The 14,250-nt window shown below is 44.2% G+C and overlaps 1 protein-coding gene across 1 annotated transcript in view; it reads right to left on the reverse strand.

Moving 5' to 3' along the window:
* LOC124263977 (A disintegrin and metalloproteinase with thrombospondin motifs 6-like) overlaps positions 1 to 14,250 on the reverse strand; it is a 60,544-nt gene that overhangs the window by 29,116 nt on the left and 17,178 nt on the right. The window contains exons 10-12 of the mRNA XM_046698707.1: positions 11,426 to 11,567; positions 10,554 to 10,661; positions 10,183 to 10,328 (exon numbers count right to left, since the gene is read on the reverse strand). Of these exons, the coding sequence (XP_046554663.1) occupies positions 10,183 to 10,328; positions 10,554 to 10,661; positions 11,426 to 11,567 (396 nt within the window). The remainder of the gene's footprint in view (positions 1 to 10,182; positions 10,329 to 10,553; positions 10,662 to 11,425; positions 11,568 to 14,250) is intronic.

Here is a 14,250-nt window from a genome sequence, read left to right on the forward strand (position 1 = left end):
ACCCAGACTGTTGCTAGTAGATCCTGATCTAACCCAGTTTGTAGCTAGTAGATCCTGATCTAACCCAGTTTGTAGCTAGTAGATCCTCATCTAACACAGTCTGTAGCTAGTAAATCCTGATCTAACCTGGTCTTTAGCTAGTAGATCCTCATCTAACATAGTTTGTAGCTAGTAGATCCTGATCTAACCCAGTCTGTAGCTAGTAGATCCTCATCTAACCCGGTCTGTAGCTAGTAGATCCTGATCTAACCCGGTCTGTAGCTAATAGATCCTCATCTAACCCAGTTTGTAGCTAGTAGATCCTCATCTTACCCAGTTTGTAGCTAGTAGATCCTCATCTAACATAGTTTGTAGCTAGTAGATCCTCATCTAACCCAGTTTGTATCTAATAGATCCTCATCTAACCCAGTCTGTAGCTAGTAGATCCTCATCTAACCCAGTTTGTAGCTAGTAGATCCTCATCTAACCCAGTCTGTAGCTAGTAGATCCTGATCTAACCCAGTTTGTATCTAATAGATCCTCATCTAACCCAGTCTGTAGCTAGTAGATCTTCATCTAACCCAGTTTGTAGCTAGTAGATCCTGATCTAACGCAGTTTGTAGCTAGTAGATCCTCATCTAACCCAGACTGTTGCTAGTAGATCCTGATCTAACCCAGTTTGTAGATAGTAGATCCTGATCTAACCCAGTTTGTAGCTAGTAGATCCTCATCTAACATAGTTTGTAGCTAGTAGATCCTCATCTAACCTACTTTGTTGCTAGTAGATCCTCATCTAACCCAGTTTGTAGCTAGTAGAACCTCATCTAACCCGGACTGTAGTTAGTAGATCCTGATCTACCCCAGTTTGTAGCTAGTAGATCCTCATCTAACCCAGTTTGTAGCTAGTAGATCCTGATCTAACCCGGACTGTAGCTAATAGATCCTCATCTAACCCAGTGTGTAGCTAGTAGATCCTCATCTAACACAGTCTGTAGCTAGTAAATCCTGATCTAACCTGGTCTGTAGCTAGTAGATCCTCATCTAACATAGTTTGTAGCTAGTAGATCCTGATCTAACCCAGTCTGTAGCTAGTAGATCCTCATCTAACCCGGTCTGTAGCTAGTAGATCCTGATCTAACCCGGTCTGTAGCTAGTAGATCCTCATCTAACCCAGTTTGTAGCTAGTAGATCCTGATCTAACCCAGTCTGTAGCTAGTAGATCCTGATCTAACCCGGTCTGTAGCTAGTAGATCCTGATCTAACCCAGTCTGTAGCTAGTAGATCCTGATCTAACCCAGTTTGTAGCTAGTAGATCCTCATCTAACCCAGTTTGTAGCTAGTAGATCCTGATCTAACCCAGTCTGTAGCTAGTAGATCCTGATCTAACCCAGTCTGTAGCTAGTAGATCCTCATCTAACTCGGTTTGTAGCTAGTAGATCCTCATCTAACCCGGTTTGTAGCTAGTAGATCCTGATTAAACCCAGTCTGTAGCTAGTATATCCTGATCTAACCCAGTTTGTAGCTAGTAGATCCTCATCTAACCCAGTTTGTAGCTAGCAGATCCTCATCTTACCCACTTAATAGCTAGAAGATCCTCATCTAACCCAGTCTGTAGCTAGTAGATCCTGATCTAACCCAGTTTGTATCTAATAGATCCTCATCTAACCCAGTCTGTAGCTAGTAGATCTTCATCTAACCCAGTTTGTAGCTAGTAGATCCTGATCTAACGCAGTTTGTAGCTAGTAGATCCTCATCTAACCCAGACTGTTGCTAGTAGATCCTGATCTAACCCAGTTTGTAGACAGTAGATCCTGATCTAACCCAGTTTGTAGCTAGTAGATCCTCATCTAACATAGTTTGTAGCTAGTAGATCCTCATCTAACCTACTTTGTAGCTAGTAGATCCTCATCTAACCCAGTTTGTAGCTAGTAGAACCTCATCTAACCCGGACTGTAGTTAGTAGATCCTGATCTACCCCAGTTTGTAGCTAGTAGATCCTCATCTAACCCAGTTTGTAGCTAGTAGATCCTGATCTAACCCGGACTGTAGCTAATAGATCCTCATCTAACCCAGTTTGTAGCTAGTAGATCCTCATCTAACAGTCTGTACACAGTCTGTAGCTAGTAAATCCTGATCTAACCTGGTCTGTAGCTAGTAGATCCTCATCTAACATAGTTTGTAGCTAGTAGATCCTGATCTAACCCAGTCTGTAGCTAGTAGATCCTCATCTAACCCGGTCTGTAGCTAGTAGATCCTGATCTAACCCGGTCTGTAGCTAGTAGATCCTCATCTAACCCAGTTTGTAGCTAGTAGATCCTGATCTAACCCAGTCTGTAGCTAGTAGATCCTGATTTAACCCAGTCTGTAGCTAGTAGATCCTGATCTAACCCAGTCTGTAGCTAGTAGATCCTGATCTAACCCAGTTTGTAGCTAGTAGATCCTCATCTAACCCAGTTTGTAGCTAGTAGATCCTGATCTAACCCAGTCTGTAGCTAGTAGATCCTGATCTAACCCAGTCTGTAGCTAGTAGATCCTCATCTAACTCGGTTTGTAGCTAGTAGATCCTCATCTAACCCGGTTTGTAGCTAGTAGATCCTGATCTAACCCAGTCTGTAGCTAGTATATCCTGATCTAACCCAGTTTGTAGCTAGTAGATCCTCATCTAACCCAGTTTGTAGCTAGCAGATCCTCATCTTACCCAGTTAATAGCTAGAAGATCCTGATCTAACCCAGTCTGTAGCTAGTAGATCCTGATCTAACCCCAGTTTGTAGCTAGTAGATCCTCATCTAACCCAGTGTGTAGCTAGTAGATCCTGATCTAACCCAGTTTGTAGCTAGTAGATCCTCATCTAACCCAGTTTGTAGCTAGTAGATCCTCATCTAACCCAGTCTGTAGCTAGTAGATCCTCATCTAACCCAGTTTGTAGCTAATAGATCCTCATCTAACCCAGTTTGTAGCTAGTAGATCCTCATCTAACCCAGTTTGCAGCTAGTAGATCCTGATCTAACCTGGTCTGTAGCTAGTAGATCCTAATATAACCCGGACTGTAGCTAGTAGCTCCTGATCTAACCCAGTTTGTAGCTAGTAGATCTTCATCTAACATAGTTTGTAGCTAGTAGATCATCACTTAACCCAGTTTGTAGCTAGTAGATCCTCATCTAACCCAGACTGTAGCTAGTAGATCCTGATCTAATCCAGTTTGTAGCTAGTAGATCCTGATCTAACCCAGTTTGTAGCTAGTAGATCCTCATCTTACCCAGTTTGTAGCTAGTAGATCCTCATCTAACATAGTTTGTAGCTAGTAGATCCTCATCTAACCCAGTTTGTAGCTAGTAGATCCTCATCTAACCCAGTTTGTAGCTAGTAGATCCTCATCTAACCCAGTTTGTAGCTAGTAGATCCTCATCTAACCCAGTTTGTATCTAATAGATCCTCATCTAACCCAGTCTGTAGCTAGTAGATCTTCATCTAACCCAGTTTGTAGCTAGTAGATCCTGATCTAACGCAGTTTGTAGATAGTAGATCCTCATCTAACCCAGACTGTTGCTAGTAGATCCTGATCTAACCCAGTTTGTAGACAGTAGATCCTGATCTAACCCAGTTTGTAGCTAGTAGATCCTCATCTAACATAGTTTGTAGCTAGTAGATCCTCATCTAACCTACTTTGTTGCTAGTAGATCCTCATCTAACCCAGTTTGTAGCTAGTAGAACCTCATCTAACCCGGACTGTAGTTAGTAGATCCTGATCTAACCCAGTTTGTAGCTAGTAGATCCTCATCTAAACCAGTTTGTAGCTAGTAGATCCTGATCTAACCCGGACTGTAGCTAATAGATCCTCATCTAACCCAGTTTGTAGCTAGTAGATCCTCATCTAACACAGTCTGTAGCTAGTAAATCCTGATCTAACCTGGTCTGTAGCTAGTAGATCCTCATCTAACATAGTTTGTAGCTAGTAGATCCTGATCTAACCCAGTCTGTAGCTAGTAGATCCTCATCTAACCCGGTCTGTAGCTAGTAGATCCTGATCTAACCCGGTCTGTAGCTAGTAGATCCTCATCTAACCCAGTTTGTAGCTAGTAGATCCTCATCTAACACAGTTTGTAGCTATTATATCCTGATCTAACCCAGATTGTAGCTAGTAGATCCTGATCTAACCCAGTCTGTAGCTACTAGATCCTCATCTAACCCAGTTTGTAGCTAGTAGATCCTCATCTAACCCAGTTTGTAGCTAGTAGATCCTGATCTAACCCAGTTTGTAGCTAGTAGATCCTCATCTAACCCCGTTTGTAGCTAGTAGATCCTCATCTAACCCAGTTTGTAGCTAGTAGATTCTCATCTAACCCAGTTTGTAGCTAGTAGATCCTGATCTAACCTAGATTGTAGCTAGTAGATCCTGATCTAATCCAGTTTGTAGCTAGTACATCCTGATCTAACCCAGTCTGTAGCTAGTAGATCCTGATCTAACCCAGTTTGTAGCTAGTAGATCCTCATCTAACCCAGTCTGTAGCTAGTAGATCCTGATCTAACCCAGTCTGTAACTAGTAGATCCTCATCTAACCCAGTTTGTAGCTAATAGATCCTGATCTAATCCAGTCTGTAGCTAGTAGATCCTCATCTAACCCGGTCTGTAGCTAGTAGATCCTGATCTAACCCAGTTTGTAGATAGTAGATCCTGATCTAACCGAGTTTGTAGCTAGTAGATCCTGATCTAACCCAGTTTGTAGCTAGTAGATCCTGATCTAACCCAGTTTGTAGATAGTAGATCCTGATCTAACCCAGTCTGTAGCTAGTATATCCTGATCTAACCCGGTCTGTAGCTAGTAGATCCTGATCTAACCCAGTCTGTAACTAGTAGATCCTCATCTAACCCAGTTTGTAGCTTGTAGATCCTGATCTAACCCGGTCTGTAGTTAGTAGATCCTGATCTAACCCAGTTTGTAGCTAGTAGAACCTCATCTAACCCGGACTGTAGTTAGTAGATCCTGATCTAACCCGGTTTGTAGCTAGTAGATCCTGATCTAACCCGGACTGTAGCTAATAGATCCTCATCTAACCCAGTTTGTAGCTAGTAGATCCTCATCTAACACAGTCTGTAGCTAGTAAATCCTGATCTAACCTGGTCTGTAGCTAATAGATCCTCATCTAACATAGTTTGTAGCTAGTAGATCCTCATCTAACCCAGTCTGTAGCTAGTAGATCCTCATCTAACCCGGTCTGTAGCTAGTAGATCCTGACCTAACCCGGTCTGTAGCTAATAGATCCTCATCTAACCCAGTTTGTAGCTAGTAGATCCTCATCTAACACAGTCTGTAGCTATTATATCCTGATCTAACCCAGATTGTAGCTAGTAGATCCTGATCTAACCCAGTCTGTAGCTACTAGATCCTCATCTAACCCAGTTTGTAGCTAGTAGATCCTCATCTAACCCAGTTTGTAGCTAGTAGATCCTCATCTAACCCAGTCTGTAACTAGTAGATCCTCATCTAACCCAGTTTGTAGCTAATAGATCCTGATCTAATCCAGTGTGTAGCTAGTAGATCCTCTTCTAACCCGGTCTGTAGCTAGTAGATCCTGATCTAACCCAGTTTGTAGATAGTAGATCCTGATCTAACCCAGTTTGTAGATAGTAGATCCTGATCTAGCCCGGTCTGTAGCTAGTATATCCTGATCTAACCCGGTCTGTAGCTAGTAGATCCTGATCTAACCCAGTCTGTAACTAGTAGATCCTCATCTAACCCAGTTTGTAGCTTGTAGATCCTGATCTAACCCGGTCTGTAGCTAGTAGATCCTGATCTAACCCAGTTTGTAGCTAGTAGTTCCTGATCTTACCCGGTCTGTAGCTAGTAGATCCTGATCTAACCCAGTCTGTAGCTAGTAGATCCTCATCTAACCCAGTCTGTAGCTAGTAGATCCTGATCTAACCCGGTCTGTAACTAGTAGATCCTCATCTAACCCAGTTTGAAGCTAGCAGATCCTCATCTAACCCAGTTTATAGCTAGAAGATCCTGATCTAACCCAGTCTGTAGCTAGTACATCCTGATCTAACCCAGTTTGTAGCTAGTAGATCCTGATCTAACCCAGTTTGTAGCTAGTAGATCCTCATCTAACCCAGTCTGTAGCTAGTAGATCCTCATCTAACCCAGTTTGTAGCTAGTAGATCCTCATCTAACCCAGTTTGTAGCTAGTAGAACCAGATCTAACCCAGTCTGTAGCTAGTAGATCCTGATCTAACCCAGTTTGTAGCTAATAGATCCTGATCTAACACGGTCTGTAGCTAATAGATCCTGATCTAACCCAGTTTGTAGCTAGTAGATCCTCATCTAACATAGTTTGTAGCTAGTAGATCCTCATCTAACCCAGTTTGTAGCTAGTAGATCCTGATCTAACCCAGTCTGTAGCTAGTAGATCCTCATCTAACCCAGTCTGTAGCTAGTAGATCCTGATCTAACCCGGTCTGTAACTAGTAGATCCTGATATAATCCAGTTTGTAGCTAGTAGATCCTCATCTAACCCAGTTTATAGCTGGTAGATCCTGATCTAACCCGGTCTGTAGCTAGTAGATCCTCATCTAACCCAGTTTGTAGCTAGTAGATCCTCATGTAATCCAGTCTGTAACTAGTAGATCCTGATCTAACCCTGTTTGTAGCTAGTAGATCCTGATCTAACCCGGTCTGTAGCTAGTAGATCCTGATCTATCCCGGTCTGTAACTAGTAGATCCTGATCCAACCCGGTTTGTAGCTAGTAGATCTCGCTGGCTTCAGCGATTATCGATGGATTCGGAAGACTAATCCATATTCACAAAAGATAAAATGTTAAATTAAACCTCAGAAATATCTTATTGTAATGTTTGTTAAATCAAGACATAAACAATGTCGTGACTCGTAAAACCTCCAACCCGTCTTAAAACTCCCAATGTGTTAAAAATCAAAGAACTGTTCAGTAATATCATTGTGCAAACTGTGAAATCTTCCATGTAAACCATCCCGCCATCCCATGTTAACCATCCCGCCATCCCATGTAAACCATCCAGCCATCCCGCCATCCCATGTAAACCATCCCGCCATTCCATGTAAACCATCCCATGTAAACCATCCCGCCATTCCATGTAAACCATCCCACCATCCCATGTAAACCATCCCACCATCCCATGTAAACCATCCCGCCATTACATGTAAACCATCCCACCATCCCATGTAAACCATCCCGCCATCCCATGTAAACCATCCAGCAATCCCGCCATCCCATGTAAACCATCCCATATAAACCATCCCGCCATCCCATGTAAACCATCCCGCCATTCCATGTAAACCATCCCACCATCCCATGTAAACCATCCCGCCATCCCACGTAAACCATCCCGCCATCCCATGTAAACCATCCCGCCTTTCCATGTAAACCATCCCGCCATGCCAAGGTAAACCATCCCGCCATTCCATGTAAACCATCCCGCCATCCCATGTAAACCATCCCGCAATTACATGTAAACCATCCCACCATCCCATGTAAACCATCCCGCCATCCCATGTAAACCATCCAGCCATTCCATGTAAACCATCCCGCCATTCCAAGGTAAACCATCCCGCCATTCCATGTAAACCATCCCGTCATCCCATGTAAACCATCCCACCATCCCATGTAAACCATCCCGCCATCCCATGTAAACCATCCCGCCATTCCATGTAAACCATCCCGCCATTCCATGTAAACTATCCTGCCATCCCATATAAACCATCCCGCCATCACATGTAAACCATCCCACCATTAAATGTAAACCATCCCGCCATTCCATGTAAACCATCCCACCCTTCCATGTAAACCATCTCGCCATCCCATGTAAACCATCCCGCCATTACATGTAAACCATCTCGCAATCCCATGTAAACCATCCCGCCATTCCATGTAAACCATCCAGCCATCCTATGTAAACCATGTGTCCCTCTTAGTATCCCAGCCTGTGTGTACTAGAGGTTGTGTTGTGACTGACGACATGCACTGAGGCAACTACTAGAGGTTGTGTTGTGACTGACGACATACACAGAGGCAACTACTAGAGGTTGTGTTGTGACTGACGACATACACAGTGGCAACTACCAGAGGTTGTGTTGTGACTGACGACATACACTGAGGAAACTACCAGAGGTTGTGTTGTGACTGACGACATACATAGTGAAAACTACCAGAGGTTGTGTTGTGACTGACGACATACACAGAGGCAACTACTAGAGGTTGTGTTGTGACTGACGACATACACAGAGGCAACTACTAGAGGTTGTGTTGTGACTGACGACATACATAGTGAAAACTACCAGAGGTTGTGTTGTGACTGACGACATACACAGAGGCAACTACTAGAGGTTGTGTTGTTGTGACTGACGATATACACAGTGACAACTACTAGAGGTTGTGTTGTGACTGACGACATACACTGAGGCAACTACTAGAGGTTGTGTTGTGACTGACGACATACACAGAGGCAACTACTAGAGGTTGTGTTGTGACTGACGACATACACAGAGGCAACTACTAGAGGTTGTGTTGTGACTGACGACATACACAGTGGCAACTACCAGAGGTTGTGTTGTGACTGACGACATACACTGAGGCAACTGCAAGAGGTTGTGTTGTGACTGACGACATACATAGTGAAAACTACCAGAGGTTGTGTTGTGACTGACGACATACACAGAGGCAACTACTAGAGGTTGTGTTGTGACTGACGACATACACAGTGACAACTACTAGAGGTTGTGTTGTGACTGACGACATACACTGAGGCAACTACTAGAGGTTGTGTTGTGACTGACGACATACACTGAGGCAACTACTAGAGGTTGTGTTGTGACTGACGACATACACTGAGGCAACTACTAGAGGTTGTGTTGTGACTGACGACATACACAGAGGCAACTACTAGAGGTTGTGTTGTGACTGACGACATACACAGTGGCAACTACCAGAGGTTGTGTTGGACTGACGACATACACAGAGGCAACTACCAGAGGTTGTGTTGTGACTGACGACATACATAGTGAAAACTACCAGAGGTTGTGTTGTGACTGACGACATACACAGAGGCAACTACTAGAGGTTGTGTTGTGACTGACGACATACACAGAGGCAACTACTAGAGGTTGTGTTGTGACTGACGACATACACAGTGGCAACTACCAGAGGTTGTGTTGTGACTGACGACATACACTGAGGCAACTACCAGAGGTTGTGTTGTGACTGACGACATACATAGTGAAAACTACCAGAGGTTGTGTTGTGACTGACGACATACACAGAGGCAACTACTAGAGGTTGTGTTGTGACTGACGACATACACAGAGGCAACTACTAGAGGTTGTGTTGTGACTGACGACATACACAGAGGCAACTACTAGAGGTTGTGTTGTGACTGACGACATACACTGAGGCAACTACCAGAGGTTGTGTTGTGACTGACGACATACACAGAGGCAACTACTAGAGGTTGTGTTGTGACTGACGACATACACAGAGGCAACTACTAGAGGTTGTGTTGTGACTGACGACATACACTGAGGCAACTACTAGAGGTTGTGTTGTGACTGACGACATACACTGAGGCAACTACCAGAGGTTGTGTTGTGACTGACGACATACACTGAGGCAACTACTAGAGGTTGTGTTGTGACTGACGACATACACAGAGGCAACTACCAGAGGTTGTGTTGTGACTGACGACATACACTGAGGCAACTACCAGAGGTTGTGTTGTGACTGACGACATACACAGTGGCAACTACTAGAGGTTGTGTTGTGACTGACGACATACGCTGAGGCAACTACCAGAGGTTGTGTTGTGACTGACAACATACACAGTGACAACTACCAGAGGTTGTGTTATGACTGACGACATACACTGAGGCAACTACTAGAGGTTGTGTTGTGACTGACGACATACACTGAGGCAACTACTAGAGGTTGTGTTGTGACTGACGACATACACAGTGACAACTACTAGAGGTTGTGTTGTGAGTGACGACATACACAGTGACAACTACTAGAGGTTGTGTTGTTACTGACGACATACACAGTGACAACTACTAGAGGTTGTGTTGTGACTGACGACATACACTGAGGCAACTACTAGAGGTTGTGTTGTGACTGACGACATACACAGTGACAACTACTAGAGGTTGTGTTGTGACTGACGACATACACATTGCCTACTCACGCTGGCTTGTTACACTCCCGCTGGCTGGAGTTGACTCCACCCCCACAGGTTCTGGAGCACTTCCCCCAGTTTGACCACGCCCCCCATCCTCCGTCCACAGGTTTAGGTTTGTAGTTAGTGTTCTGGCAGCGACCTCTGTAGCACCGCTGTGGGGAACGACGCAAACATGTACAAACAATACCATATATCACATTACTGGTGTATTTGGTTCATTATGTTAACCCTTTCATCACGTCAGTAATTATCACCTGAATGGCTGTTTGTCTGTATGAAGTACATAGTTAAACACTTTCAGATATTCTTGAGGATAAAACAGCATGGCAAGCCCAGCAGGAAGCCAGTTTAGAGTCAGTGCGTGGGCGTGGCCTTACCCCCGTCTTCTTGTGGGAGAGGAGACACGCCGTGCCCTCCGCCGCGGGGATACTGTTGGTCACACACTGACCCTTGATGTCCGTACACCACAGCTCGCCACACACCAGCTGTAGCAGACAGGATTATGCATGAGCTGTAACATCCATAACTGGGTAATACACTAGCTGTAGCAGAGATAATTGGGTAATACACTAGCTGTAGCAGAGATAACTGGGTAATACACTAGCTGTAGCAGAGATAACTGGGTAATACACTAGCTGTAGCAGAGATAACTTGTTAATACACCTGCTGTGGCAGAGATAGCTAGGTAATACACCTGTTGTCGCAAAGGGTCACAGATCACTAGGGTTAAAAATATGCCCAATTCACAGAGGAATAACGGTCACAGTTGTCTGTATGTCATAGAGGTATGAAGGTTATGGACGAATGAAAGTCATAAATGTTTGAAAATCACAAACGTATAAAGGGTCACACCTTTGCTGGCGTATAATGCTGCATGCTTCGGGGCAGTTACCAGCTGCCTAATTATCAACCATTAAGAACTGTATGTAATCAGCGACTCAGGTACTGAAGTACAAGAACACCCACAGCGACGGACGTCAAGGCTTGCCATGTAACACTGTGTCGAGTCACCAGTCACACCATTTAGTTTATACATCAGGATCTGCTGGTAATGGGTTCGAATCCCAGAGTTACGCCTATTATGATCCTTGAATCATGCCGGTGTACGTGGATTAAACCAGAGCGGACCATCTTTTCCCCCACGTGAGGCAGACACGATCGGACATAACGTGATCACTGTTCTTAGCAGTGTTACAACGCAAGTCACATTACGTGACACCTCCCCATAATAGGTACAACCATGCCTCACCCGGATCTTGCAAGCACTTGCGTGAGCTCCGAACTGCAGCTTACACTGACGGTTAGCTCCGATTATCTCCCCTGGCAGTTCACGCGGGAACACGAACTCCCGCTTTACTGGCTTGTTGACCAGGCACTGAGCTTGACCTGAACTGAAACACACCAGGCAAATGTCCTCCAACATGGCCACACTAAAAACATTGATATTCTGGCACTGAGGTCAAAAGAACGTTCTTAAAGAAATTCGTTGTGAAGAAACGTCGGTGAATGTTTTAAAATATTAAATCGTCCCAAAAGGCAAAGGGATTGGACACAAGTGCACACCTTCATGTGGCATTCACACTAAAGAATCCTAATAGAAAGATGACGTCATCATCCCGGTCCAACAATCCACAGCCCTCATTTTCGACAGTCGACATAAAAAGTAGTAATGAAAGACGTCCGGTGCTGATACTCTTTTAATCTGTTAGTACTAAAATACTTCTGGTACCGAAACTCAACGTGTCAAGTAGTACTAAATTATATCCGGTACTGAAACACAACATATCAAGGAGGTCTGAATGGCTTCCGGTACTGAAACTCAACATATCAAGTAGGTCTGAATGGCTTCCGGTACCGAAACTCAACATATCAAGTAGGTCTGAATGGCTTCCGGTACTGAAACTCAACATATCAAGGACGTCTGAATGGCTTCCGGTACCGAAACTCAACATATCAAGGAGGTCTGAATGGCTTCCGGTACCGAAACTAAACATATCAAGGAGGTCTGAATGGCTTCCGGTACTGAAACACAACATATCAAGGAGGTCTTAATGGCTTCCCGTACCGAAACTCAACATATCAAGGAGGTCTGAATGGCTTCCGGTACCGAAACTCAACATATCAAGGAGGTCTGAATGGCTTCCGGTACCGAAACTCAACATATCAAGGAGGTCTGAATGGCTTCCGGTACTGAAACACAACATATCAAGGAGGTCTTAATGGCTTCCCGTACCGAAACTCAACATATCAAGGAGGTCTGAATGGCTTCCGGTACCGAAACTCAACATATCAAGTGGGTGTGAATGGCTTATGGTACTGAAACACAACATATCAAGTAGGTCTGAATGGCTTCCGGTACCGAAACTCAACATATCAAGTAGGTGTGAATGGCTTATGGTACTGAAACACAACATATCAAGTAGGTCTGAATGGCTTCCGGTACCGAAACTCAACATATCAATTCAAGTAGGTCTGAATGGCTTCCGATACCGAAACTCAACTTATCAAGTAGGTCTGAATGGCTTCTGGTACCGAAACTAAACATATCAAGGAGGTCTTAATGGCTTCCGGTACCGAAACACAACATATCAAGGAGGTCTTAATGGCTTCCGGTACCGAAACTCAACATATCAAGGAGGTCTGAATGGCTTCCGGTACCGAAACTCAACATATCAAGTGGGTGTGAATGGCTTATGGTACTGAAACACAACATATCAAGTAGGTCTGAATGGCTTCCGGTACCGAAACTCAACATATCAAGTAGGTCTGAATGGCTTCCGGTACCGAAACACAACATATCAAGTAGGTCTGAATGGCTTCCGGTACCGAAACTCAACATATCAAGTAGGTCTGAATGGCTTCCGATACCGAAACTCAACTTATCAAGTAGGTCTGAATGGCTTCTGGTACCGAAACTCAACATATCAAGGAGGTCTGAATGGCTTCCGGTACCGAAACTCAACATATCAAGGAGGTCTTAATGGCTTCCCGTACCGAAACTCAACATATCAAGGAGGTCTGAATGGCTTCCGGTACTGAAACTCAACATATCAAGTGGGTGTGAATGGCTTATGGTACTGAAACACAACATATCAAGGAGGTCTGAATGGCTTCCGGTACCGAAACTCAACATATCAAGGAGGTCTGAATGGCTTCCCGTACCGAAACTCAACATATCAAGTGGGTGTGAATGGCTTATGGTACTGAAACACAACATATCAAGGAGGTCTGAATGGCTTCCGGTACCGAAACTCAACATATCAAGTGGGTGTGAATGGCTTATGGTACTGAAACTCAACATATCAAGGAGGTCTGAATGGCTTCCCGTACTGAAACTCAACATATCAAGGAGGTCTGAATGGCTTCCGGTACTGAAACTCAACATATCAAGTAGGTGTGAATGGCTTATGGTACTGAAACACAACATATCAAGGAGGTCTCAATGGCTTCCGGTACCGAAACTCAACATATCAAGTAGGTGTGATTGGCTTCCCGTACCGAAACTCGACATATCAAGTAGGTCTTAATGGCTTCCGGTACCGAAACTCAACATATCAAGTGGATCTGAATGGCTTCCGGTACTGAAACACAACATATCAAGGAGGTCTGAATGGCTTCCGGTACCGAAACTAAACATATCAAGGAGGTCTGAATGGCTTCCGGTACCGAAACTCAACATATCAAGGAGGTCTGAATGGCTTCCCGTACTGAAACTCAACATATCAAGTAGGTTTGAATGGCTTATGGTACCGAAACACAACATATCAAGGAGGTCTTAATGGCTTCCGGTACCGAAACTCAACATATCAAGTAGGTTTGAATGGCTTATGGTACTGAAACACAACATATCAAGGAGGTCTGAATGGCTTCCGGTACCGAAACTCAACATATCAAGTAGGTGTGATTGGCTTCCCGTACCGAAACTCGACATATCAAGTAGGTCTGAATGCTTCCGGTACCGGTACCGAAACTGAAACACAACATATCAAGTAGGTCTGAATGGCTTCCGGTACCGAAACTCAACATATCAAGTTGGTCTGAAGGCTTCCGGTACTGAAACACAACATATGGCTT

Source organism: Haliotis rubra, unplaced genomic scaffold (assembly GCF_003918875.1).
Source record: "Haliotis rubra isolate DU_JTF1 unplaced genomic scaffold, ASM391887v1 Scf90, whole genome shotgun sequence".
In the NCBI taxonomy this organism is placed as follows: domain Eukaryota; kingdom Metazoa; phylum Mollusca; class Gastropoda; order Lepetellida; family Haliotidae; genus Haliotis; species Haliotis rubra.